The 26,701-nt window shown below is 42.9% G+C and overlaps 1 protein-coding gene across 2 annotated transcripts in view; it reads right to left on the bottom strand.

Moving 5' to 3' along the window:
- Nucleotides 1-26,701, bottom strand: part of LOC144528755 (glutamate receptor ionotropic, kainate 5-like) — a 115,737-nt gene that overhangs the window by 69,351 nt on the left and 19,685 nt on the right. For both annotated transcript variants that reach the window (XM_078267550.1, XM_078267551.1), the window contains exons 3-8: nucleotides 24,681-24,778; nucleotides 19,239-19,404; nucleotides 14,706-14,884; nucleotides 11,675-11,728; nucleotides 6,799-6,960; nucleotides 755-907 (exon numbers count right to left, since the gene is read on the bottom strand). In XM_078267550.1, coding sequence (XP_078123676.1) covers nucleotides 755-907; nucleotides 6,799-6,960; nucleotides 11,675-11,728; nucleotides 14,706-14,884; nucleotides 19,239-19,404; nucleotides 24,681-24,778 — 812 coding nt within the window. The remainder of the gene's footprint in view (nucleotides 1-754; nucleotides 908-6,798; nucleotides 6,961-11,674; nucleotides 11,729-14,705; nucleotides 14,885-19,238; nucleotides 19,405-24,680; nucleotides 24,779-26,701) is intronic.

The raw sequence follows: 26,701 nt of genomic DNA, 5'->3' as shown, positions 1-26,701 counted from the left end.
GGGACCACTAAAGCCTATATAAAAGAGACTTCAGATACAGTATTAGGGGACCACTAAGGTCTATATAAAAGAGACTTCAGATACAGTATTAGGGGACCACTAAGGTCTATATAAAAGAGACTTCAGATACAGTATTAGGGGACCACTGAGGCCTATATAAAAGAGACTTCAGATACAGTATTAGGGGACCACTAAGGTCTATATAAAAGAGACTTCAGATACAGTATTAGGGGACCACTAAGGTCTATATAAAAGCATCCAAAGAGCACCATGTCATTGGACCTTTAACAGCAAATTAGTAAAATGTGCCTAGGCTCTACACTATGCTTGTTACACACACAGGGAAGCGCAGCAGCACACAAACATGCAAAAGATTACAAATAAAAATATTATGGTGCAAATCCTCCATCATAACAGCAATGCGCCAAGGTCCAAACGCGCCTGGCTTTTAAAGGGAATGGAAGATGACACTCTGGTTTATTGCATGTTACGCCCAAACACACCTATGAATTAATGAAGACACTAAGTACAACCCTTCTGAACCATGCGTCCGGCGCATGGACCCTTTTTTCCGCCGTCAAACTAGCAACAGTGGATTTGGACACGCCCTAAACGCACCTGCGCCAGGAACTTCACGCCGTGCGCTTAGATCGTTAAAATAGGGCCCTAAATATTAAAATCTATAGGGGAAATTGCAAACTGGCAGAAGAACACGTGTGTGTGTGTGTGTGTGTGTGTGTGTGTGTGTGTGTACCATGCGTAGGTAGTTCATGAGGCTGGTTCCATGCTGCCAGATGAGCGGAGACGTGCAGCTCAGTGGCTTCACCCCTATCTCCTGACTGCGGTTCAGCTCACGCACTGCGCTCACCACCACATGGACCGCATCGAACATCAGGGCCGACGACAGCTGCAACACACAAAATAATAAGAATACAATAACCACCTATTAACCAACAGCTGGAACTGGTGCAAAAAGGAGGTCAGACATCCTGTGAAGGTGATGCTTGGATGCATGGTTAAGGAGCTTACTAGCTAATACTATTTGAGGTGCTGGATTCTTTCAGCTTTTTTTCAGTTTCCCCTGTGTTTCTTGAGTTTTTTGCTAAGCTAGGCTAAACTACAAAGCTGTTTTATGTAACTCCTAAGCATTTAATTACATTTTTGCTGAATGCACCACATTGATTGCCGCTGTATGAGAATGCTGTGGACCGCGTAGTGAGGAAGTCACGGTGGATGAGTGGGTCATGAAACAAAAGCTCTTTCAAGTGGGGAACAGAGTTTGCTTCCTGGGGAAAACAAATACTTTTACCCAGGAAATGCATGTTGTTCCTTGGGAGAGTTTCAATTCAAACCATGAGCTTTTTCCCTAAACTTACCTAGTCGTTTTGGTGCCTAAACTTAACTGTCGTCGCGCATTACGCTCACTTTTTTTCCTCGGCTAAACTCAACTACCACGGCCCCTGATAGGACATACGTCATTTGGTATCTGCTTCACAGTCATCTTTTGTCGGCTAAACACAATTACCAACAGCCGCTCAGCGTCAGGGTGCGCTGCAGCTGGCGTCACACGATCAGTCGGCAGTCGCCTAGTTTCGTAGGACATCATGCGTATTGGTGTGCATAATTTTTCGTACGTAGATCTTACGGACCCGATCATGAGAATGCGTTGCGATGAATCCAAGTCCAGTATTCACTCTACTAGTGTTAAGTAGTAGTCAAGACCCACTAAACCGAGACCAAGTCAACACCAAGACCAGAGTGTATCGACACCGAGACAAGACCGAGACTTTAAGGGGTTGAGACTGAGTCATGACCAAGACCAAGACCAGACCAGTGCCAGATGGCCAGAGCTTTTTCTCCTGTTTCCCACATTAACTTTATTGCGAGTGCGTGTTAAATGGTTTAGGGAGAAGTGATTAACAGTAGTACATTTGTCATACGTTATTGGTTGCATTTGAAGCAGGAAGTTTAACATGAAACTACAGTAATGCACAGGCAATTTGTTGATATTCCAGCAATTGTGGTGTTGACTGGTCTTGCAATAAAATCCTGAGTCCTCTTTATCCAAGACCAAGACAAGACCGAGTAAAAATGTGGTTGATTCCAAGACAAAGACCGGTCTTGAGTACTACAGCACTGCACTCTGCCTTTAGCTCTGCTTTGGTCTCCTCCTGATTAGGAGCTGAAAGAGGCTAAAAAGCTCAGTCGAGCTGTATCTCTGCCGTTTGATTTATATTGTTCACACAAAAGCAGTCCTACACACAAACAATAGAAAAATGTGTTTGTGTGTTTTATTGATGCTCCTACAGGCGAGCACGTCAGGGAATGATAGCAGCTCCTGCTATCAGTGGCGTTCAGTGTGCGCCTCATACGGCTCAGTGATCCTATCAATGTCTGACGTTCTGGTCTGTTTAATCAGTTGTCAGTCAAATTGACACTCTGAGGGAATCAGACAAATTGTATGGAGGCAGAGCTGCAAAGTCTGTCAACGGCTGATAAAAAAGATGGATGCATGACTGAGTGTGATTGAGGCACTCTCCGACTCGATAGTTTCAGGGCTGGGTGACAATAACTAACCACAGTTTTAAAGAGAGAAAGATAGAAGAGGGGAGACAGAGACGGAAAGAGTGAAAAGTAATTGCTAGCTCTCACCAATCTGTCTGTCAGGTCCAGCAGCTGTTTTCTCTAGTTCACATATGAAGTGGCATTAGGGAACACACTGTTAAATAAACTCTGAATGTGATATTGCCTCATCGTTTGTTTTATGGTCTAGAACTGTGGTTCCCCTTCTTTTTGGTCTGAAAGTGTTTTATTATGCTAAACTGAACAACAGGTCACATGCAGGATGTGAACCCTGGTGCTTTTTGCACTCCCATCGACCCCAAACACTTCATGATGACTCCTGTGCCGGACGAGAAAGTAGCAGTTTGTGGACTGGGAAAAAACGAACTTGAAAATTGAAATAAAAAAACTAAAATTAACTTTCATTTGGCTTCCGAAGGGGGGCACGACAGAACGTTCGGTTACAGGGTAACCTTGGTTCTCTGAGTGAAGAGACTACTGTCTCTCCAGATCAAGGCCGCTCGGATACCGTTCAAATCAATGTAAATCACCTGGGCCTTTTATGCCCAAGCATGGGCCACGTAGTGGTGTGTCTTAAAGTGATATCCATTTCAACTGCCCCATGGTTCAGTCCCCCGTACAATGGAATACGTAACTCTGTGCAGAGATAGTCTCGATACGATAGCCTTGATACGATAGTGAACAAGTTTTGAGAATGACGCACGTTAAACTGATGCTACTGCTGCTTTTTTTTGTGTTGTTTGTTCTTCCCTTATCTTAGATATGATGTAAATTGGAGTAGTATTTTTGTATGAGTTCAAATGGTCTGTTTGATTGATCTTGTTTGACTGTGATTTAGTTGTGGTTAAGACTACGGGTAGGACCTGATGAGCCTAGGGCTTCTACCTATCCCTTTTCCAACGGGTCGAGTGTTATATTAAAATTTAGTTTTGTGTTTTTGTTATGTATTTTATTTTTTTGTAATTTGTTTATACATTTTGTATACATACAGGGCTTTAAATTGACACCCGCCAACTTTGGCGGGTAACATTGTAAAGTTACTATCCAATTTGGCCTGTGATGAATGAAACAAACAACACTCCTTCTGTTTGAATCTCGGCCGGCTGAATAAACAATGTGCCAGATTGGTCTGTTTTCCACCAAGAAATTTTGGCGGTTTTGCGCGTGTTTGGCATGGAAACGTACTCTTTATCTGGCCACTAGAATCCACACAAACTGAAAGTTACATATAGCCACCTTAAGTAATAAAGTTAGTAACATTTGTTGAAATTAGAAAAACTTTGGCTAGTGAAAAATCTGATTGGGTGGTAACTTCAAAAATGTACTAGCCATGTTGGCTGGTGAATAAAAAAGTTTATTTAAAGTACTGTATATATATTTATTTACTTTAATCGTTCGACATAAATTGATGATGATGATTTCATTCATTCATTCAGTTAACGACTTACTAACTAACAGGCTATGGCAAAATAGATACAACCATAAACTCGTCCTTTAAAATAAGTTCATTGCTTATTTGAATCTTTCAAATCAATGTCATTATCATTTTGTGATAATGATAAAAATATGAAATAACCAGCCTTCCTTAAGGAAAACTCCAGGGCTGGTCCATCATGTCATTCTGTGCCAACAGTCATTTCACACTGAAACTCTTTATCTGATCATCAAGTAATGAGTGTAATCATCGCAATAATAAAGTTCATTACAATCCAAACAACCAGACTTATGGCTCTTATGCAATTCCGTCAAGCACCTTAATTGCCTAAATATGAGTGATAAATCTCCAGGGGATGCACTCTGCAGCGACGATGGCGTCTCCAGTGATTGAGACAAACTCCATTGTCATTACTATTATCTTTATTACTGTCTGCTCAGGCATTATTGCCTCTGCAGATATCAGAGCTGCTAATGAGACAAACAGCTCGCAGTGGATTGATTTGTCCTGATGGGTCTTTTCATTGTGGAGGAGAAGAGAGAGATACAGAGAGAAAGAACGATGGAGGAGTGAAAGATTAAAGGCAATGCTTTACAAAAGCATGCAATCAAACCTGAATCTGCAGAAGACAATTTAAAATCGACAACTTCTTCAATCACAGAGACAGGTTTGTCTCCCTGTGTGCAGAGATGGCAAAAGTACTCATTTCCTGTACTCAAGTAGAAGTATAGACACTTGTGTTAAAAAATACTCTGGTAAAAGTAGAAGTACTGATTTAACTTCTTTACTCAAGTAAAAGTAACAAAGTACAGGCTTGGAAATGTACTTAAAGTATAAAAGTAAAAGTAGCCTTGCGAATGACAACCATTTGTGATGCAAAGCTACCTGGACCACACAAATGTTACTAGAGTGCAAGCTGAGAAACTTCAGTGGACATGGAAAAAAAGGCTCTTTATATGCCATTGCCTACATTTTAAATGGATGTCTGCCAATAGGCCTAAAACATCACTTATATGATTATTGTAACAGAGACTGGGACTCCAGGTTAACTGGGAATGTCTTGCTGCTTGTCTGCCAAATCTCTGGGATCTCCGTTTTCTTCATTTTCAATCATGTTGCCGTCCATACTACTATGTGTGAACGTTACCGCCATCAAGCCGCGAATGAATGCCGCCGAATCTGTCGAGTTGTCTTGTAGTGTTGCGTCAAGTGCAACATATATTCCCATCCAATTAGATTGAATTCAGTACTGATGACACAAAAAAAATAATAACAGCAACTCCACTGAAATTATTTGAAACCAAAGTAACGAGCCAATTTTGTAAAATGTAAGGAGTAGAAAGTACCGGATATTCGTGTTAAAAATGCAATGAGTAAAAGTAAAAAGTCGGCACAAAAATAAATAGTAAAGTATCTAAAAAAAATCTACTTGAGTACAGTAACAAAGTATTTGTACTTTGCCACTAGAAACGTAAATATAGGTTGTAATTGCCGCTTGTACAAACGGGGTCAGCCCTATGTTCCCACAGCCCAATGGTCCCACAGCCCTATGTTCCCACAGCCCAATGGTCCCACAGCCCTATGTTCCCACAGCCCAATGGTCCCACAGCCCTATGTTCCCACAGCCCAATGGTCCCACAGCCCAATGGTCCCACAGCCCTATGTTCCCACAGCCCAATGGTCCCACAGCCCTATGTTCCCACAGCCCTATGGTCCCACAGTCCTATGTTCCCACAGCCCTATGGTCCCACAGTCCTATGTTCCCACAGCCCAATGGTCCCACAATACTACGTTCCCACAGCCCAATGGTCCCACAGTACTATGTTCCCACAGCCCAATGGTCCCACAGTCCTATGTTCCCACAGCCCAATAGTCCCACAGTCCTATGTTCCCACAGCCCTATGTTCCCACAGCGCAATGGTCCCACAGTCCAATGTTCCCAAAGCCCAATGGTCCCACAGCCCTATGTTCCCACAGCCCAATGGTCCCACAGCCCTATGTTCCCACAGCCCAATGGTCCCACAGCCCTATGTTCCCACAGCCCAATGGTCCCACAGCCCAATGGTCCCACAGCCCAATGGTCCCACAGTCCTATGTTCCCACAGCCCTATGGTCCCACAGTCCTATGTTCCCACAGCCCTATGGTCCCACAGTCCTATGTTCCCACAGCCCAATGGTCCCACAATACTACGTTCCCACAGCCCAATGGTCCCACAGTACTATGTTCCCACAGCCCAATGGTCCCACAGTCCTATGTTCCCACAGCCCAATGGTCCCACAGTACTATGTTCCCACAGCCCAATGATCCCACAACCCTATGTTCCCACAGCCCAATGGTCCCACAGTCCTATGTTCCCACAGCCCTATGTTCCCACAGCCCAATGGTCCCACAGTCCTATGTTCCCAAAGCCCAATGGTCCCACAGTCCTATGTTCCCACAGCCCAAAGGTCCCACAGCCCTATGTTCCCACAGCCCAATGTTCCCACATCCCAATGGTCCCATATTTCTAAGATTTTTCTTAAAAGTAGGCCCTATGTTAGGGTTAGGGTTACATTCCATCTGTAGTCCATTGCTACTGGATAATAGGTTGGGTGTAAGTGGCTACCAAATTGGGAGAAAGGGGGATCAAATCTGATAAAAATTTATGAAAAAGGAAATGTGTGAACATAGGGCCTAATTTTAAAAGAAAATCTTAGAAATGTGGGAACATAGGGCTGTGGGAACATAGGCACGCTCCCGTACAAACGAGTAGGAGGACAGTCTCTTAAATGTCCCTCACCGCTGGTCCTGGGTACGGGGTGATATTGCAGCCTTCTCTCCAGGATAGGTTGAGGCTCCGGATGAACTCCAGGTAGAAGGGATGACTGCTGTTCAGCATGGAGAAGCCCAAAATGTTGGACTGATCGCCCACCACATCGTCCAAGCGCAGCAGAGGGAAGTCCTAAAGACACACAGACAGAAAGAAAGAGAGAGAGATGAGAGAAAGAGGGAGAAGAAGTTACACCTTCGTGTCCGTCTTATGTTAGTAATTTATTGAAAAGGCAGGAGTTGAGTGAGATACAAAATAAAAAACAGCTATTGAAAGATCACAGTGGAAAGGAAATCCCCGACGAGGAAAAAGATGAAAGGAAAGCAGAAGGACGAGGAAGACAGAAGCAAACGAAGGGCTTGATTGGAGTTTTCTTTTGTAGGCTGCACAACGTCAAGTTTAATTTTTATATTCAGAGCAGGCTTACAGAGAGAGGGAAAAAAAAGGTTTAAAAAAAAAAAAAAAAATAGAAAAAAAAGATGGACATCAAACACTGGGGAATTTTCAAAGAACTTCAAATAGTCCTTGAAGGCGAGTCGGTGTCACACTGAGCTCTGCGGCTGAAACAAACCAGGATCAAACTTGTTGCTCGGCCCTCGGAGGGTTTGTGTTTGCTCTGAAACAGACGCGGCCAATGAACCATTTAGCTTCAGCTGTGAAGTCAATGCAGGCAAGAGTCCAGTTTAAAACAGATGCTGCAACCTGCAGATACAAACGGAAAAAGATGACTTCTGGCATCTGCTCTTCAGCTAAAGGTAAGTGAAATTAGCACCGCGTGCCTCAATCATGAAGCTGCTTTTATTTTCAGGGTAAATAACAGATATTGTGATTGTCAGGTAATGTGCACGTTAACATTTTGACTGATCATTTGGAGCACCGTGCCATCAAAAAAAAACTAACTAAAAAAAAACTAACATAAAAAGGTCAAGTCTGTGAACACTGGGACACCTTTATATTACATGCATATTTTCTTCTTCCTATACTGTTTTTAGTGGTTAGTTCTCTGTTGGTCCCGGTCTCCTGGGTGAAAGTGTGTGTGTGTGTGTGTGTGTGTGTGTGTGTGTGTGAAAGATGGTTTGATCCATCTACTACCCAACCCTTCACCCTTACTCGGAAATGCAGCGCTCCTATACTTCGTCACCTTATTTCCTGATTTGCTCCCGTCATAACTGCTACAGCCACTAGAGGTTGAAAAAAACAACTTATGGGCTTTTTTGGTGAAGGGAAAGTCTCTTCGGGACATTGTTATGATATTAATCTGGTTCTTTCAGAAGGTGGGCAGGGTCAGATTGACGTGACATGAGGGGGAAGATGTCCCAGGGTGCATGAAGTTAGCTGTCCACGATGTGGATGTAGGCTGTTCTGTCCCAGTTGAGCAACCTCCATATAGACTACGACCCAGGCAGGTTAGTCTCACACTCACGTTGAACGCAACACGCCAGGTTAGTTTAGCGCGTTTGTAACAATATGGTGATGGGAGATGAGTTACTTAGCTCTTTTCCATGTTGTTTTTATGTTTATTTTTTGTCATTGTTGTTTCTTTTAGTAAATAAAAGAGAAATCCAGACAGTAGTTGTTGACATGTCTCACTCTGGACCAACTTGTTGGACGGATGGACCGTCACCGTCATCATTTGGCTGCGTCGTAAGCAAGTTAAAAATATTCTGGCACAGAATCTATCCAGTCTGCAGAAACTGTCTGTAGAGGGTATGAGGTGTGTGTGTGTGTGTGTGTGTGTGTGTGTGTGTGTGTGTGTGTGGGGGGGGTATTTTGATTGAGGTCCAAAACCCTAAGCTTCAGTCCAAGGCCCAGGAAGTATTCAGACCCTGGAACCTGTTCTGTCCGGCTTGTTTTAGCACAACTGCTAACCTGTGTGTAAGGTTAATGTATTTTCCCTGAATCTCTCCGACACTTATTTACTTAACCCCATCCCAGCCTGGTTGGGAAGCTGCTGCTGCTTTTGTGGTTGTTGCCGGCGGGTTTGGTTGCCAGTTGCCAAACCAATTTCAGCTCTAGCCAAGTACACAGTCAGACGGTAGCCCTGCCAGCCGTGACAAAGAGCAGTTGGCTGGAGGAGTCAGCACTGCTGAGCGAGGAAAACACTGCGACAGTGTCCCAGAAGGACACGCCGATGCTGTGACTGCAGCTCAGTTCAGACAGGACGTCCGTATAGAAAGGAAGCCGTTTTTTTTAGTAACAGCCGATGAGGGCGGTGCAACACAAGGTTGGTTCAGTGCGCCCTGACGAAAAGCACGTGGCAGCCTCTGTCTCAGATTTGTGTGCGTTTCAAAAAGCAATAAGTAAGATTTAGGTGCTTTTCTGCCCCATTCAGGATAACGTGACCATCATATATCTGCAGGGGTTTGATGAGATTATTAATCAATACCTGGGACTCACTGATTACTTCACCCAGAATGTCACATTGACACCCCCCCCCCCCCCCCCCCATTAAAACATTTGTGAGATTCATGACTCAGGTATCTGAGTTTTTCTCACTTCTACTTCCTGTTGACATCACATAGTTGAGCTGGCTTCCCCGTCCTCTCGTGTCCTCTCTCTGCTGTCGGCGTTTTTTGGGAGCTTTTCCAGCTGACTCCTGCTCTCTCCCGTACAACCGCAGCTCTTTTTTGTTTTGTTGTGTTCTTGAGGAACTTGGGTTTTGAGGAGCTGCTGGATTTTTTTCAGAGACAAGCTGAAACCCATACTGTACATTTACTACCACTTAACAATTCAACTGGCTGTTTATTCTCTGCTCTGATAGCCAAGCTTTCGTGCATTCCACCGTCACACTCTCTCTCGTACACACTAAGCGCTGAGCTGTAAAGGAGCTACGCTTCTCTTATAACACAACAATGTGTTTTTATGGATCCCACTGCAGTTCTAGGCAAGACCCGCCCTATGGAACTATTTCACAGCAGACATTTTGACTTGTCCTAGTAGGAAAAGCACAGCTGAAATTGATAATCTTAACAATGGCTCAATTCCATCATGTGAGCTATTTCAGTGAGTCAGCATGCACAATACCAGGGCCTCTCCTAAGTGGAATGCAGCCATCATTAATGGTTTTGAATACACCTGTGCTTTTCCTACTATAACACGTCAACATGTCTGCCGTGAAAAAGGTCTATGAAGCAGCCCGATTGGTTGAGGTTAGGTCAGTGGATGGGACCTGAACAAATCGGGTTCTGTTACCTCGCGTGAGCATGGCTGCCTGGCCAATAGTAGCGTGAATGCTTTAGAAGGGTGGTTCTTGCCTAGAACTGCAATGGGTTCCGTAACAACGCCACGATTGATTGCCAGAACTTCCTGTATTTGGTCCGAAAGTCAGAAAAAAAAAACAACCAAAAAATGCTTTAAAAATGCTTTCACACTAGAAACAAAGCAGACCATGGTTTAGGTTGATCCGGACCAAGACTACCTCCTTTGGTCGGACGGAAATGTGGCTGTTTGGTGTGGTGGACCGTGGTCCGGGGGAGGTTTCACACCTTTAATTTTGGTTTGGATCAAACTGAAGTGTCAGAAAGTCCGGACCAATGAGGTAGGAGTTAAAGGGCCCCTAAGTCTCTTTCAGCTTCTTTCCTGTAGCCTATTGATTTTCCTTACTTTCCACACTCCGACGTCTTGTAGCCAAACTGAACTCTGCATACCGTCTGCCGTATGAAGCGGAGTCGCCTTGTCACAGTCAGCAGAGCGTGTTTAACACAAAGTTAAAGGTAGGTCAAAGACAGTGCTGTGGGTGTGTGAGCGTGTGTAGAAGTGGTGAAGTGGGGAAATAATTTCACTTTTTGGTCCTTATCCAGGGTTCTGCTGGTTCAATGGTACTTTTGCCCTTGGTTTTTTTGCAAGCGTGGCGTGAAGCGCCCTTGCAAACGGCTCCGTTAAAATCTGCGGCACGGCGGCATTTAGAGACAAGGCGGAGACCGAGACTTAGAGTTATTATCCACGCAAAGTCTCTTTGCACAAGGGCACGGCACCAGACAGTGAAATTATAAAGATGACAAACGACGACGGGAGCAGCATGCATCTCTGATGAGAAGAGAAAGAGGAGGAGAGGATTTATGGGTAAAAGAGGATATGTTGGCGCTGGTTGAGGTGAGAGAGGAGAGGAAGCAATACCTGGGGGCATAGGCTTAGATTTCGGTGGGGATGCAGAGGATATGTCCCCCACTATGTTTATTATATTGCTATCCCCTTTGTAACACATACCTCCAGGCGTGCTCCCATTACCCCCTGTTCTCTCCATTGGCTTCCAGTGCGTTTTAGAATTGATTTTAAGATTTTAATGTTTGCTTGTAAGGACATTAATGGCCTGGCTCCGGCGTATCTGTCTGAGATTGTAACCCTACGCGAAAACGAACAGGTCACTGCAGTCATCCAATCAACTTGTTTTAGAAGTCCCAACGTCATAGAATATAATAGAATACACTGAGGGGAAATTTGTCATAGTGCTACAATCTGTTTCACAACACAAACATGACACAGCAACGGCATTCGTCGTTCGACTGGTCGCACCGGATTTGTCCTTTAACTATATGTCCCGGGCTGTTGTCAGCTCTCATTCCGACTGAAGTCTCTTAGCGCTGAGGGAAGTATCCGTGATTTGGAGAGACAAATGGGAGAGGATCTATTCAATAAAAATCATCCTCCTGAACAATCTGTCCCCCTCACTTCTGAAATTACGGCTACGCCCCTGCTCGTAACCATACCGTCTTAACCTCGCGTCTCTAGTCTTTCTCATATGTGATGTTTTGAATATGCAGAGTTCTTCTTCGATGGGAAGGAAAGAGGGAGAGTGGAGTTCAATGGAAGATGAGTGTGTGAGACAAAAAAAAGACAAAGCTCTTACCATAGTGGTGAGGATATACTTATAGAAGGCTGACATCATCCCCAGCTCGTTCGCCTGCACGTCCCCAGAGAAGAAAATACAAGAAAATAATGTTTGAAACAGGAAATACACAGCCTCAAACAGAAAACACAATTTATGAAAAAACAACAAAACAAGGAACCATCTGTTTTATATTCCCCCCAACCTCTGCGCGCTACAGTTCTTCCCAAAATTGGAGACAATTATGTTTCACCCTGACAGCCTGTGTCGGAGCGTTCCTGCTTCTTAAATAACATGAAACGGTGATTATGTGTCGGAATACAACTACAGGATCTGTCAGTGGTGAAAAGATGTTCAGAAACGTTTTGGGAGGTAATAATAAGAAGGAGAATAATAGCTGAAAGAAGCCCAGTTTGTTCTGATGTAAAAAGACATCTAGACATTTTGCTATTATCTGTGTAAAATCTGTCCATTTTATGTCTATTGCCCCCCCATCTGTTAGACGAAATGTACGCACATGGTCACAGCTATCCTATACATACGTAGAAAGTGCCGCAACAGTCATTTCCCGGCTGCAATGACGGTACCGAGACTCAGAGAGCCGCCCGTATACGCCAACCCGTTCTCATTCCGAACTCGTAAAATAAGGACAATTGGACAGTGGCTGTCAGCGGCTGTTAGTGGCTGTCAGCGTCTGATGCGACGAAAAAGGCGTCTTTCAGCGTGTTTGTGTAACGCACCGGGGAGAGCAGCAGTTAGATAGGATTTAGAGAGTAGTATGTAAGGGCGATGGGTAAGGGTGGATGGGTCAAACACAGGACTTTCACCCAGGAGACCGGGGTTCACGTAATGTTTTTCTTTCCTCCCGCGTGTCACAGAACCGTACCCCCTCACACCACCCTTTCCTAAACCCAACCATCCCGTTCTTCCCGTGTGTGATGGAACCGTACGCCCAATCACGACCCTTTCCTAAACCCAACCGTCCCGTAGTTCCCGCGTGTCACGGAACCGTAAGCCCACCCACGACCTTTTCCTTAACATAACTGCGTCAAAAGGGACAGCAATAGTCCCGACCAAGCGCGTTTACTTAAAGCGCTAAAGGGACGGTGCTAAAGGGACGGCAATAGTCCCGACCAAGCGCGTTTACTTAAAGCGCTAAAGGAGACTTTTAGCGTCAATAAGAATGACAAAGGCACCTGACCAAGAGTCTAGATTTTATGAGATGGGTGTGACAACGTGTTGTATACGCTGACCAATCAGTGAAAACTGGGCTTTTTCGGGAGGGGGTCTTAAAGAGACAGGTGCGAAAACGGATCTTTTTCAGACAGAAGGGGAATACAGGTATACTCAAAAAGACAGCATGAGAAACAATAATGTGCCTTTTGAAAATTAAAGCATGTAAACATGTTCTAAAAGAAACCTAAAATACAAGAATGAACTTAACAATCAGCATACAATGTAAGACCTTTGAGGTACAATATTGTGGTTTGAAACAAGAAAGGAACACCTGTCTCCTGTCTTAAAGTCTGCATGTCTGCTTCACACAGTTTGAAATCTGCTGGCACAAATGTTTAGCCAGGCTGGTATTTGAACTGGCAACCTCTCAGTGAAGAGCTCCAGACTAACTCTATTAGTAATCCATTAACCTTTCCTTACACTGAGAGCTCGTCTCTGAAGTGTTATGCCTGCAGCAGCTGAGCTTCACAGAAAAAAAAAAAAGAAAGACAAACATGGCAGAGTTACTGAGCACTTTTTAAATTTTGTGTTCAAAACTTCTCAGACCCCCAAGGTTACTGGGCAGAGAGTGAAATTACAACCTGCCAAGAGCTGGTAGATTTAGTTTGGGGCTGTAAAGTCTGTCGACTCTACCGGCCAGTTTGGCAGCAAACCAACCCGCGTCTGAAAGTCCTGTATTACTCTGCAACCACCGCAGGGAGAGAAACAGACAGACAAAGCAGGGAATAAAGACGTTAGCGAAGCACAACTGCTCAGAGGCCTTTATATTTAGCATTACAGAGTTTTCATTTTTCCTGGAAACCTGTAGCTGTATTTGAATTCCCAGTGTCATTTCAGGTACATAAAACACGTGTATTGGAGCTACAGTTCCCATTATGCTTTGGGTGGTCTTGATCAACGACAACTTGAACAGCCAACGCCGGATGTCCCTCACCTTCCGCTCTCTCTGTGCGTTGCCGTTCTCAAACTCCGTTCGCTTTGGGAAACACCAACCACAACCTTTAAGCTAGCGAGCTACACGCTGAAAATGTCAAGTTTCGAAGAAAATTTGGATGGTGCAGCAAGTCAGGCCTGCTTGGTTCTTTCAGGGAATTATTGTAAAGATTTACAAAGAATATGTTTAGGGCATTTCCTCTCGAACTGGGACGTTTTGGGACCGATTGGTGGGATTGCTGTGGATGAAGTACACACGGAGATACAATGGTAAGAGCCAAGGTTTAACCATGTATCACAGCAAATTTAAATAGCTCACGTTAGTGTATTGTGTCAACAGTTAACTTCATGTAATATTGTATGTCTTTTGCGGTGTGCAAATTTTCCACCAAAACAAGTTCTTTCCCGAGACTATTTAGCAGAGCCACCGTCGCTGTGTCCAGAGCTTAGCGCCTACCCAAGACGATTGTGATTGGTTCAAAGAAATGCAAACAACCTGGGAGTGTTATAATCCAAACCACAATCTATTTTTTCTAAACTTAACTTGTCGTTTCGGTGTCTAAACTTGCCTGTACCCGGCTCACAGTCATCTCTTAGCAGCTAAACACAACTACCAACTACTGCTGATACGACGGAGCTCTGTTGCAGCTGAAATCACGAACTCTGTATACAGCTATATACACATAGCCTATATATATATATATATATATAGGCTATATATATATATATATATATATATATATATGGACCTTTTTGCCTTTCGTATGATGTCGGTAACTATGTGCTTTGTCCAAGTGGCTAGCTGTCAAAGATGGCGCCCGTTCTGCACACGTGCGACTCACATCGTGTTGACAAGGAGCAATAAAACCTTTGCCACCCTGACCTTCCGGAGGATGTGGTAGGAGATGGAGGCGTTGGCGTCAATGATGATGGTGGCCACTTTGTCGTCCCGGATCTCCTTCAGCAGGGGGGTGGGGTCCAGGCTGTCGTCCAGCATCCGTACCGACAGCGTCTCCCTGGAGATCAGAAAGCGGTGGACCAGCTCCTCCAACCGCAGCAGGCCTACGGGGCGGAGTTAGGAATCAGTGGGGTTTGTAACAGTAGCACAGACGTTCATAAAAACAAGGATGTTAAACAAAAAACCTGGATACAGCGTTCGAAACGGAGCCCTCGTTCATTCCTATGAGAGTTGCTCAGTGGTGCATAAAGGAGACAAATGTCCCTCCCCGAAAAAACCCGCTCCCAGACGCCCTTTCTTTAAAGCGTGACTCTTGCCAAAATGCAACCTAGGGTCTTTTTGTGAATGTACCCGAGTCAAACTTTCGTTTAAAAGCATATTTAGGACGGAATCGCCACTTTTAAGATTTACCGTATTTTAGTTTTTCAGTCAAATGGCCTTTTGAAAGGGAGTGCTAGGGGCAGGAGGAGCAACTCACTGTAGCTGTTGTTCTTCCGGTCGCCGTCTATCGAGCCAGTCAAAAATAGTCGAGGGAGGAGAGTAAAGATGTAAAGCTCCTAAAGCTTAGTTCCATATAAATGCACGGATCATTTGTTGTTTCACAGTTAGGTAAAACACAATATTGACTCCTAGTTGAAAAGGAGCTCATATATAATGACATCTACGGAGTCTGTTCATTCGCATTCAGAGATCGCTATTTTGACTGGGAAAATGGAGGATAGCCTCTAAACAACAACTGCTAACGTGAGCTGTCAAAACCTTTTTTTTTTAGTAAATCCTGGGTACACAAACAATGCTTGCTGTCTTCGTTAAGGTGTAGGAGCCCCTGCAGATACTTGGAGCAGTTTCATGTTGTGTCGAGCCTTCTAGTGTTTTAAAATAGCGATTTTGAGGCTAGCATATGTCCTAGCACTCGATTCAAAAGGCCGTTGACCGAAAACAAAGATACGGTTAATCTTAAAAGTGGTGATTCCTAGTCTCAAATATGCTTAAATGAAAGTTTGACTCGGTGTACATTCACAAAAAGACCCTAGGGTTGCATTTCATGCAGAGTTACGCTTTAAGCAGCAAAACAACCTATATTTACACTAGAGCAGGGGCTAATCTCATTTTTCACTAATGGCCACGATGGAAATGTCAAGAATAAGGGCCAGGATGTATAGTTTATTGACATGCTTTTATTGAGAACAGTCAAATATCTTTGACTGTATTACTACATGTTGAATTTTTGTGACATTTGTCAAAAAAAAAAAAGAAGGTAATTTTTGTTGCTTTCATTTTTGTTTTTAGTCGCTTTTTCTTCTTTGGTGCATTTTTGTTGACATAAAGCACTACAAAAATCAACGAAAAAGATCCTCAGCCATCAGAGTTTAGCAAATCATGCCAAACAATGACTACATTTTTTAAAAGTAGGCTACAACACAGCCGACTGACAGCCACCTGTTTCACAGCCTGAATATGAAAACTCTTGTTCCGTCAAGTCGAACAAATCTGCCAAATTCTGCTTTGAGAGTCACGTAATTGCAGTTTGAAAAACAATTTCCTGTCTTTTTGGGTTTGGAGCACAACTACATTAAAGTTATTGTATACCTAAATTGATATGTGGGCCGGATTAAAAACCTGCAAGGGGCCGGGTTCTAGCCTGGTCCTACCAGACTCTGATCCATTTCATTTGTACAGAGAGTCTGGCCACTCTCCATTGACAAGTGTTAACTTTCTTGAAGGCGGGTACTCTGTTGAAGTTTAAAACTATTGCATCTGCCCAGAGCCACTCTGGATCTGCCATAACCAATCGCTAACGTTTGGTCGTGACGTCGGCTTAGCATCCCTAGCGTTAGCCTTAGCTAACTCCTTCACCACTAACGGAGCGAGATGGAAAATCAAACTTTTCCCAAACCCCGTGGGGAGGAGGGCCACAACATCATTGCCACCAACAAAACTCAGCAAAGATTGTTCTTGCTCTGGCTTTAACTTCTGGATATTCGGCAGTGTTGCCACAACGGACCGAATGGCTTCGCTCGCATCTTTCTCCGCCGCCATTACGGAACTACAACTCAAACTAGTGCACGACCTCAACGTCATCGTTCTCAGCCACTCCCTCTGTTCGCTGCTTGGACCGGTAAAGATTTGGCCGGAGAAAACCCGCGAATACACCACAAACCCAGACGGTGTGTTGAAGGTAAATGAAAATTGAGTGGAAGTACGTAGGAGGGCGGAGCCAGATTAGCCGGGTCGGCCTGCGGGCCTTGAGTTTGTCACGTGTGCTCTAGAGGGACGGAAGAGAACATTGGCGTATTCTCCCGCGCGAGAGTTTCTACTACATTCCAGTGTTTGGCCACCATGTTCAATTTGCTTTGAAGCACACTTCACGTTCCAAAAACATGGATTTATAGTCAGGACTGCTGTGAAGAAGACACAGGAATCCATACATTAATCTGTCCTTAGTGTTAAACTTGTTTACTTAAAGGATCGCTTTCACTTGGGAGAAGAAGAAAAAAAAGGTTCCAGAAATTGATGGGGCTCATTAGAGACAAATAACTGTCGCTGCTCAAAAAAAACAACAACCTCCAGCTGCAATAAACGGAGACAGGGATAAAGGTGATTATATTTAAATTCCATTCATTTTACATTCTATGTCCATAAAACTATTCACTGCAATCTAGTTATGCCTATTGCAGTCAACTTTTAGAAAAAGACTGCTGCTCTTGCATCGTCTCCGTTTTAGGACTCTCTCCTAGTCCGGCCCTGACCGAAGCAGCCGGCGTGTCTCGTCTAATCGTCGCCATAAAGCATTCATCGCGCCGCGGCAGGGTTTAACTGGCGGACGGCAACGTTCATGACAACGTGCAGGCCCAGTTAAACACCGGCGTTAACCAGGCGGGGATGCGGTTAAAGGCTTAAGAGTGTTGAAACGGTGAGCCGGGTGCAGCCCAGTCGGGTGGAAAAAAACAAGAGAGGGAGAGAGAGAGAGAGAGAGAGAGAGAGATCGATGAAGGCAAAGTGGAGGGGATAAAAGAGAAAGTAGCAGAGCAGAGGAAGGAAGCAAAAGAACGGAGAAAAGGAAAGGGAAGAGAAACGGAGGAAACCGAAAGGTCACGCCAGCATTTCAAACGTTCACACCAAAATCAATGGCTGCGATTGTTGATTTGAGTTCAACTTTGGTGACAGCGTGAATTTGCACTTCTGTTGCCCGTAGATCCATGAGGGTAATGTGTAAACGGGAGTGGGACTAAAAAGAACACAACCAGAATAGACGGGATGCACAACCAAACACAACACTTGCAGGTGTTGACTGAAGTCAGAAATCACACAAACTAAAAGGTCAGAGTAACTTTGTTCATCATCATCATCCACGACCGATCACGGAGCTTTTGTCCTTATTATAAAGTAATAATATGCACTTTTTAAAATTACGTCCAGGCGCACGGACCCTTTTTTTCTGTTGTTAAACTAGCAAAAGTGGATGGCGAGGCGCTTGAGCGGGGCGTTTCTGTTGCGTGTTGGTTGCGTGGCGGCTGCGTGGCGTTTTCTATGTCTTTACACACCACAAACGTGTCTGCTGCTGCTAGCCTTGTCTGTACACATGTATGTTTCCCATTAATGAAATGAAATAATGGCGTGTTCTTCAACTTTATTTTGTCATATTCGATAACAGCAGAGACAACGTCGGCAGTATTGACGGCAAAATAGGCTCCAGAATAGTTCGTTCTGTATTGAGAGGTGCGATATTTGAAAATCGATAATTATTTATTATTATTTTTTTAAATGACATTTATATCTGCATTAATGTCAAAACCTAGAGAGACTTTCAAACATCAAAATGTCATTTATTAAATGTATTGGTGTCAAAATGACATATAAACATCTTTTCCTATTCTATTTTGCCTGGAAACGCTTCCGACACGCTTGCGTGTGGTGTGAAAAATAGGCGTCGGTCCTATTTCTAGCACGCACGCGTTTTCGTAGACGTGCGTGTCACGCAGGCAGTGTGCAAGCTCTAACCTGTTAACATGGGAGCCCAAATAAAAACGGACACGCCACGCAGCTGACACGCTCACGCCACGCAGCCGGTGTGTGGCCGACCCCTAATGTTTTCAGCCCTGAAGTCCTTCAAGCAGTGGAAATAAAGAGACAAGCGTTGACAAAACATTGAAAAAGCATTGAAAAAAGTGTTGAAAAACCGCAGGAGAAAACCGTGAAAAGTGTTGAAAAAAGCATCCCAAAAAAGGGTTCAAATAAAGGGTACAAAAAAAGTTTAAGTTTAAAAAAACTTCAAAAGAAAGGGTTACAAATAATTAGTCAAAAACAGCATCCTTCCATTTTAGTATATAAGTATACGTTAGAGTTACAGTTTGCATCAAGGCATTTCGAGGGCCGGTTTTGGAGCCTGTACCCAATAAGATGTGTAGGAGAAAATGGGAAATAGAAGACGTCACACGCTTCGCAGATGAGACTCACACTCTGCTTTGGCGCAGACGAGGCTGGCCATCGGGTAGCCGAAGGAGCGCAGGATGGAGCCGATGGCCAGGCTCAGGTCCTCGTTACTCGGGTAAAGGGTCACCGAGGCGAAGCGAAGGTACGGCAGCTTCGGGGTTTCCTCCGGACCGATCTTCACGTGAGGGATCTGCGGGCATGAGGGAGGAGGAGGAGGAAGAATTATTAGGAAGGAAAAGGAAAGGGAAAAAAAAAGAAAGGTATACTAAAAGAGAGGAAATGAGTTAAAAGGAGAAGACAATCAAAAGACAAGGAAATGAAAAGCGAGGAATGGAAACAAGAAGAAAGAAGGAAAAGACGGATGAAGGGGGAAGGAGCGATAACAGGAGGTGATGACATCAAGGGAACACATTTTTTACATTTTTTTATGAAAACCATCAAAGCTCACAGGCTTTACAGAAACTTCAGATAACAGAAAGCTTTAATCAGACTCTGACGCTCGCTGATAACCGAGTCTTTGTTCGCTTTCAAAAAATAATATCTGAAAAAGGAGCAAAGCCTGGATCACCAGTGCTATTAGAAAAGTGATGCATGCAGAAAGCACAGCGAGAGTTTGTGTTCAACCCCGCTCAGATGAAACATTAATATCAAAGGATTTATGGAGTTTAGCAATTTAGCATTATTTAAAAAAAAAAAAAAGGGCAAAGTCCAGGAAAGGAAAGATGAAAAGGGTTCATCCTCTGAGGAGCATTAGTGTCATCTCAGCTGTCTGCCAGGGCTATATAGCACAGTTTTTCATGATATTGGATAATAGAATGCCTACAAATCTGTGCATTATTTGGGAAAAAAACATGATAGTTTCCATCCTTTAGAGCCGACATCCTATTTTGTATCTAACTGTTCTCCAACTGTTACAGAATACAGCAAAAAATGCCTGATGTTAGGCTACATAACGTAGGTAGGGTAGGAATAGAGTTCACAGAATGAACGGCAATATTTCCGTGCCGTTCCACTCAGAGAGACTGAGGGGACGTGATACAAAGTTGAAGTTATTTTAAAACCCGAAAACATTCGGGGCTGGAGCCCCAGAAGCTGCGCCCCTGGCGCTGGGCTGACTGGCACAATGAAAACCTTGTACGTTAAAGAGTCTGAGAGCTTTTCCCGTTTAAGTGACTATATGTAACTTTCAGTTTGTGTTGATTCTAGCGGCCCCTTTGGACAAAAGCGGTAGTGTTTTTACCACACCTGCTGTCATAGGTGTGGTAAGGTCTTTTCTTTACGGTGCTGTATGGACCTTTTTCACAGCAGACATGTTGACTTGTCATAGTAGGAAAAGCACAGCTGAAATTGATAACCTTAACGATGGCTCAATTCCATCTAGTGTCCCAGTGAGCTCTTTCAGTGAGTGAGCATGAACAATACCAGGGCCTCTCCATGTCTGCCGTGAAAAAGGTCTATTACTCACTGTAGATTACTGAGTTAGCGTTACGAGGGAGGTCGTATAGTCGCGATGGATGTTTTGCTCAGACAGAAAATCATTCATTTACAATAAGAGAATACGTCACAGATGCATCGTTGCATTACAAGTGTTGCATACGGTAACTTAGCCTACTTTGGATGTCTCGTGAGCTAAACCGGGTATCACTGTCTCTGGGTCACGAGGCAAATCATTAAGAGATCGTTGTAGCAACCAACGTAACAATAACTTAGATTCATATAGCACATTTCATGAAACCCACGGACGCTTTACACAAGTAACGTTACAGGGGGACAAAATAGTAGGTCATTACAAACACGGACTGAAACGTCAGAGCTAAATGGAAGGGGGACGTCATTTAATGTCAGCTCCTGACGTACAACCACATCGCGCGCAGCAGAGATAGACATATTACATACCTGAGGGCCAATTCAGGGACGGTTTTGAATCATTTACAATCCCGTAATTGTCTCCATCTGTGACTCACGTTATCGGCCGTCGTCTGTCACTTTCCCTTTTATCTTTTAGTTGTTCTTCGTTTAATTTCCTTCTTTCCTGTGATGGTCCTGCCCCAGAATCAGCCATAACTACAACAGATAACTTCTAAAATAACATTAGAATACAATTAGGCCTGTATAAAGAAATCTCCTGCTACCTTTTACCTGGCTCAACTGGCTGGATACTAACACAGGCTTTTCCGGTGTAACAAAGAAACCTGTGACCCGTCAGAATGTGTGACTGTAGCGCCGTCTACCTGCCGCAAATCATTCTGTGACTGCGCGGGAAAAATGGAACACGGGCAGAGGCCTTTCGAAAAACTATATAAAAATAGCGTTCCTTTCATTTAAGACCATTGTATAAAAAATGAGAGCTTCAGAAACATTAAACAGTTACACACAGGTATAGTCACTTTAATTTTTTAGAGACGCCGAGAGTTTGAAAGCTCCGTTTCAATTTAAAACTCCGCAGAGCAAAGGGACCTGTGACTCACAGTGTCAGTATTTAAGGTGGAAAATGAATGACAAACTGAAAAATGAATCACATCAGTGACGAACGAAGAAAAATCAGGCCAGAGGCCAAAATGTCCCGCGTGATCCGCCGCTCAGCGATTTCACCTGAGCTCACACCTGCACAGGTTGGAATGGTAAACTGTAATTAGCTCGGCTGAGCTTCACTCTGATATGCAGAGCTTATTTTAAATCCAGAGCAAAGAATTCCAATAACGTGAGCCCTGTCAGGCAAAGGGAGAAGATATCTGGACGGTTAGAGGCTTAGAGACAAGATGCAGATGGCAGGAAAATGGTTGAACAAAAGTTAAACCCTTTAATATCCATGAAAAATGTAAAGGGTAATTTTCAGGTTTTTTTCAACCTGGACCTTATTTTCCTATGTTTTTGTGTGTAAGTGACTGATGGGAACAACTATCTTTGACATTGGTCCAGTATTAAGCCTGAACTGAACTGACGCTGTGCCCAGCAGCCGCAGACCGGGCTGTAATGTAACCCTACGGAGCAAATGTGCATCATCAATTTGGGGGTTTTTTTGGCCACTGAAAGGCTCAGAAGTGTCTGGCAACATTATGGAAAGGATCCCTACAGAGATTACTATTATATAGCATTTTCCGGATTATACTTGCATTTTGTGTTTGTACAAGAACATGCTTTAATGTTTAAAAAACACTTTATTTTTCTCATACTGCCCATGGCTGCTGCACCTGAATTCACCCTCTGTATGAGACGCTCTGTAGCAGCGCCTGTCTCTTTAATCCCTCTTCCCAAAAAAGCCCAGTCTGCTTTGATTGGCCAGCACGCTTCCTGGAAACTCCGGAGCCTCCGCTCCGTGTTTCACTCAAGTGGGTAAGCCTCTCCCTGGAACGTGTTGCTCCTATGGCGCCATTTTGATGCTACCAAGCAATCACCTCCCGTTAGCATTCCATTGACTGCCATTCATTTTGGCGCCAGCGAATAACTTTACATCTGAAGCGTTTAAAGACTTTATTTGTTCATTGTTTATTTCTAAAGAAACACGACAATGTATAAAAGGCTCCATTACCTTGTATCTCACGTTATGGCTCCGTAGCAGACGTTTTTGAAAAAATAGGCTATAGGAATTACCGTATAGTGCAAGAGAAGCTCGCAGGCAGTTTCGACTTATATTTTTGCTGTTTAAATTTAATTACTAATGTTAACTAGCATTTTAGTTAGCAATAATTAGCCTGTGTCTATGTTATCTCCTTACATATACCTAATCTCTCTGTCTCTGCAAGATTGGGAATGATTGAGATTTCTCTTGGCACAGCTACCAGAAGACTTCCAACTTTCAGACAGGTTGCTCACATCACAGCTACGTCGTCTCTCTCAGTTGGAGGCTGCTCAGTAACGCTCAGCACTCACCGGAAAAGTGCTTCTAATATCCTTCACTGCTCTCCGTCTAGAGCAACGGGATCTGTTGGTCCAGTTTATATACAGTATATGGTTTCACTAGTATCAGCTGGAGCTACTGCAACAGAGTGTATAGCAGGACTTTGTACCGTGAAAAATCACCAATAAAGGCTTCTAAACCAAATATTACACAAGCGGACATGTCCCAGCAGTAAAGTGACCGGAATTTAGGGAGAAATGACCAGCATTGGCCGTGACTACAGCTATGTCGCGTTAGCATGTAGCTGCTTAATAGTTAGCAGTATGCTAACGTTAGATTATAGTGGAACGAAGCAGCATTTTCTACTGTAAAAAAAATCTCAGATAAGGGCTTCTGAACCTAACACTACCCAATCGGACATGTTTCAGCAGTAATGCGACCCGTAATTGGGGAGAATTTAACAACATTGGCCGCCCAGACGACATTGTTTATTACATTAGCCATTTAGCTACTATAGTTAGCAGTTGACACTAATAGAATATAGCAGCAATTTCTACAAACGCTACGCAAATATAGGCTTTTAAACCAAATACTACATAAACAAAAAATGTTTCAGGGGTAATGTGACCCGTAATTGGGGAGAATTTAACGACACCAGCAGCCAAGATGACATATTTTACTTCCGTTAGCATGTAGTTACATGGGATAATGTTAACATTGCAGCGGCTTAAAAAAACACTCCAGTCCTGCGTACTTGGAGCAGATGACCAATAGAAGGCCAGCTTAGAGTTGCTTAACACTTTAGAAAAAACTGTTGAAACCATAGTGTTCAGAATAGTTGGAAATCTGAACGTTTTAGCTCACAAGGATTTGTCAAAAATACGTTTACCTCATTATTTAATTTTTAGCCACGTTTAACATAAAAATCCAACATTATAACATTGTAGATATGACAAAAAACACGAAAAGCATAATATGTCCCTCTTTGAGACCTTTCGGTTTAACCAGAAACAGCTCTGAGGTCGCTAGAACTAAACCCACCAGACGCCATTTAAAAAAACAATACTTTTAGCGTGCATAGAGCCAACATATTTTCACATGTAAATCAGTAAACTGTGTGTGTATTTCAAGCAACGCTAGAGGTGTGATTGTTGGAAAAGTGGAAAGATGACCCAAAACAGCTTTTCATAGTTTTATGTTGTTTCTGTTGACTTTGAATGAAGTGTATTTTACGATGCTTAAATTACTGTTTATTTACATGGAGTCTGGTGGCTTTAGCAAACGCAATTTCGCGGTTGTTTTTATGTTTAAAAAAAAAGGATCGTACTGTTTAACAGAAAGGTCGACCTCCTTAGAAATCCTTTCCATAATGTTGTCTGATACTTACAATATTAATCTGAGGCTGTCAGCGGCAAAACGAGCACTTTTTTTGAACGTAAATACAAGCTGGACAATTAATTATTATTATTAATTAATTAAGCTGCAATTAACTTACATTGTAGCTCGTAACGCTGACTTCTGACTGCAGCGATTTTGCTTAACACTGAAAATAGGATCCAAGTTGAAAAAAACGGTAGTTACCCTTTAACGTGTGAGGTTTCATGTTGTTGGAGCCAGATGTGACTCACCTCTTTCTCCCCACAGATGTGACTGATGGTGGACCCAGAGGCGGGGCTGGAGGCGGGACCAATCACTGAGACCACGCCCTTCGTCAGGATCTGACACACTGAGAGCGAAAAACAGCACGAAAGGGAAAAAAAAGACAGAGAAGTTAAAGCTGCAAGAAATGATTTTCTGACACTTTGGGTCAGTGGAAACCAGTAGTGAACACATCATCAAGAGTTGAGAGTCTTTGTGTTTATGTCTCCAGTTGTCCTCGGGTCAAATTTGACCCATTTTCAAAATGTTTTTACATCACAAATATAGGTTTCTTTCAAACAAATTGTCAAAAGAAATACCGTGGATGGTTCCATACAAGTATTACTCTTCACAAGTCAAATACATGATTAGTTCACTACTTTCATTGAATTTGGGTGTTTTATTCAGTTTTATAGCATTGATCACAATTTAACAAAATTGATAAATGAACATTGAAAAAGTGACACAAAGCTTCAAAAACGTTGGAGAAAAAAGCAAAAAAACGTCAAAAAAACCCGACATAAACATCGGGAAAAGTAACAAAAACATTGGAAAAGGCGACAAAAGTGTCAAAAAGAAATGTGATTGAATTTCAAATTTTGACCCAGAAAAACAAAAAGTTGCACGGTCAACTGTCGCCTGATTTTCTCTTTTGTCTGTTGTGTTGTTGGTTAGGCCACTTTTGGGGCAGCGGATGCGACATCCCCTTTTAACTCTTTCTGATGAACTTTAGCAAACGGGTGCTTAATTACACATCCAGCAGTTACGGAGGAACAATATCATTCATTTGGAATCGTGTTTGTGTCCACCTGATGAATGTAAGCCCAACATTCACTCTCAGATGAACTCAGAACATCTGAGATTAAAGTCATAAATGTACGAGAAAAAAACTAAGTTTCAAATTAACATTTGAGCGTATCAACCAGAGCTTCTCTCATCTCTGATAGCTTTTAAACAGGGTCAGACGACACTCATTAAACCTGACAAATGTAGTTTGTTTTTAAGTGAGAGAGAGATAATCACAGGCCTTTTCACAGTACTACCGAAAGGAGCACACAGAAACCAAAAGATACACTCACTCAGCGGGAAGAAAACTAAAAAGGCTTCTGGGTAACGAGCTGCTTCGGTGCCTTTCAGAGGAGAACATGAGACGGGTCGAAATCTATTTTTTTTTAAAGGTTTGAAAGAAAAATAGAAAAGCAAACTAGTTCAGGTTTCTGGGTTTTAAAACAGCTAAAGAACAGACCGTACACAGGTCAGACGTTATGGACAAGTAGGTAGTGTATTATTTTGTATTAACTTGCTTGAGTTTGGTTCTGATCTATTTAGAACTTAACTTATTGTGCTTGATAAATATACTGGATGGACAGTTCAATCTAAGAAATACCTGTATTAACAGTTGTACGACTGTATATTTTAACCGAAAATGTCCATGGAACGTGATTCACAGTCGTATTTCTGTTTAATCACATTTCAAAAGGTATGGACTTTTGAAAGGGTAGGACCCAAAAAGCATTTTGCTTTTTCCTACTCACTTTTACGTTTTATTGTTTATTCTTTTGTATGTTGTTGTTCGAAATGAACTATTCATTGTTTCTGTATGAACGGATCATTATGACTTAATGCATCGTTTGTACTAGGGCTGGGCAATATATCAATATTATATCAATATCGTTATATGACACTAGATGTCTTCGATTTTGCATATTCATTATATGGTAGGTTTTGTCTTTTCCTGGTTCAAAAGGCTGCATTACAGTACAGTGATGTCATTTTCTGAACTTACCAGACTTAGGAGCTGTTCTATTATTTTATTTTAATAACTTAGTAATTATAACCACACTATTGATGATTATTTATCTAAAATATTTCTGTAGGAATGGACCAACACAGCACAAATTGTACAGTACAAATGACGCTGTAAACAACAGTTGTTTACTGCGTCATTTGTGCTGTACAATTTGTGCCAATTTGTGTGTGTGTGTGTGTGTGTGTATGTGTGTGTGTGTGT

This window comes from Sander vitreus, chromosome 14, assembly GCF_031162955.1.
Source record: "Sander vitreus isolate 19-12246 chromosome 14, sanVit1, whole genome shotgun sequence".
NCBI classification, from domain to species: domain Eukaryota; kingdom Metazoa; phylum Chordata; class Actinopteri; order Perciformes; family Percidae; genus Sander; species Sander vitreus.
The sequence above is the reverse complement of the archived record's forward strand: the minus strand, read 5'-3'. Positions and strand labels throughout refer to the sequence as shown.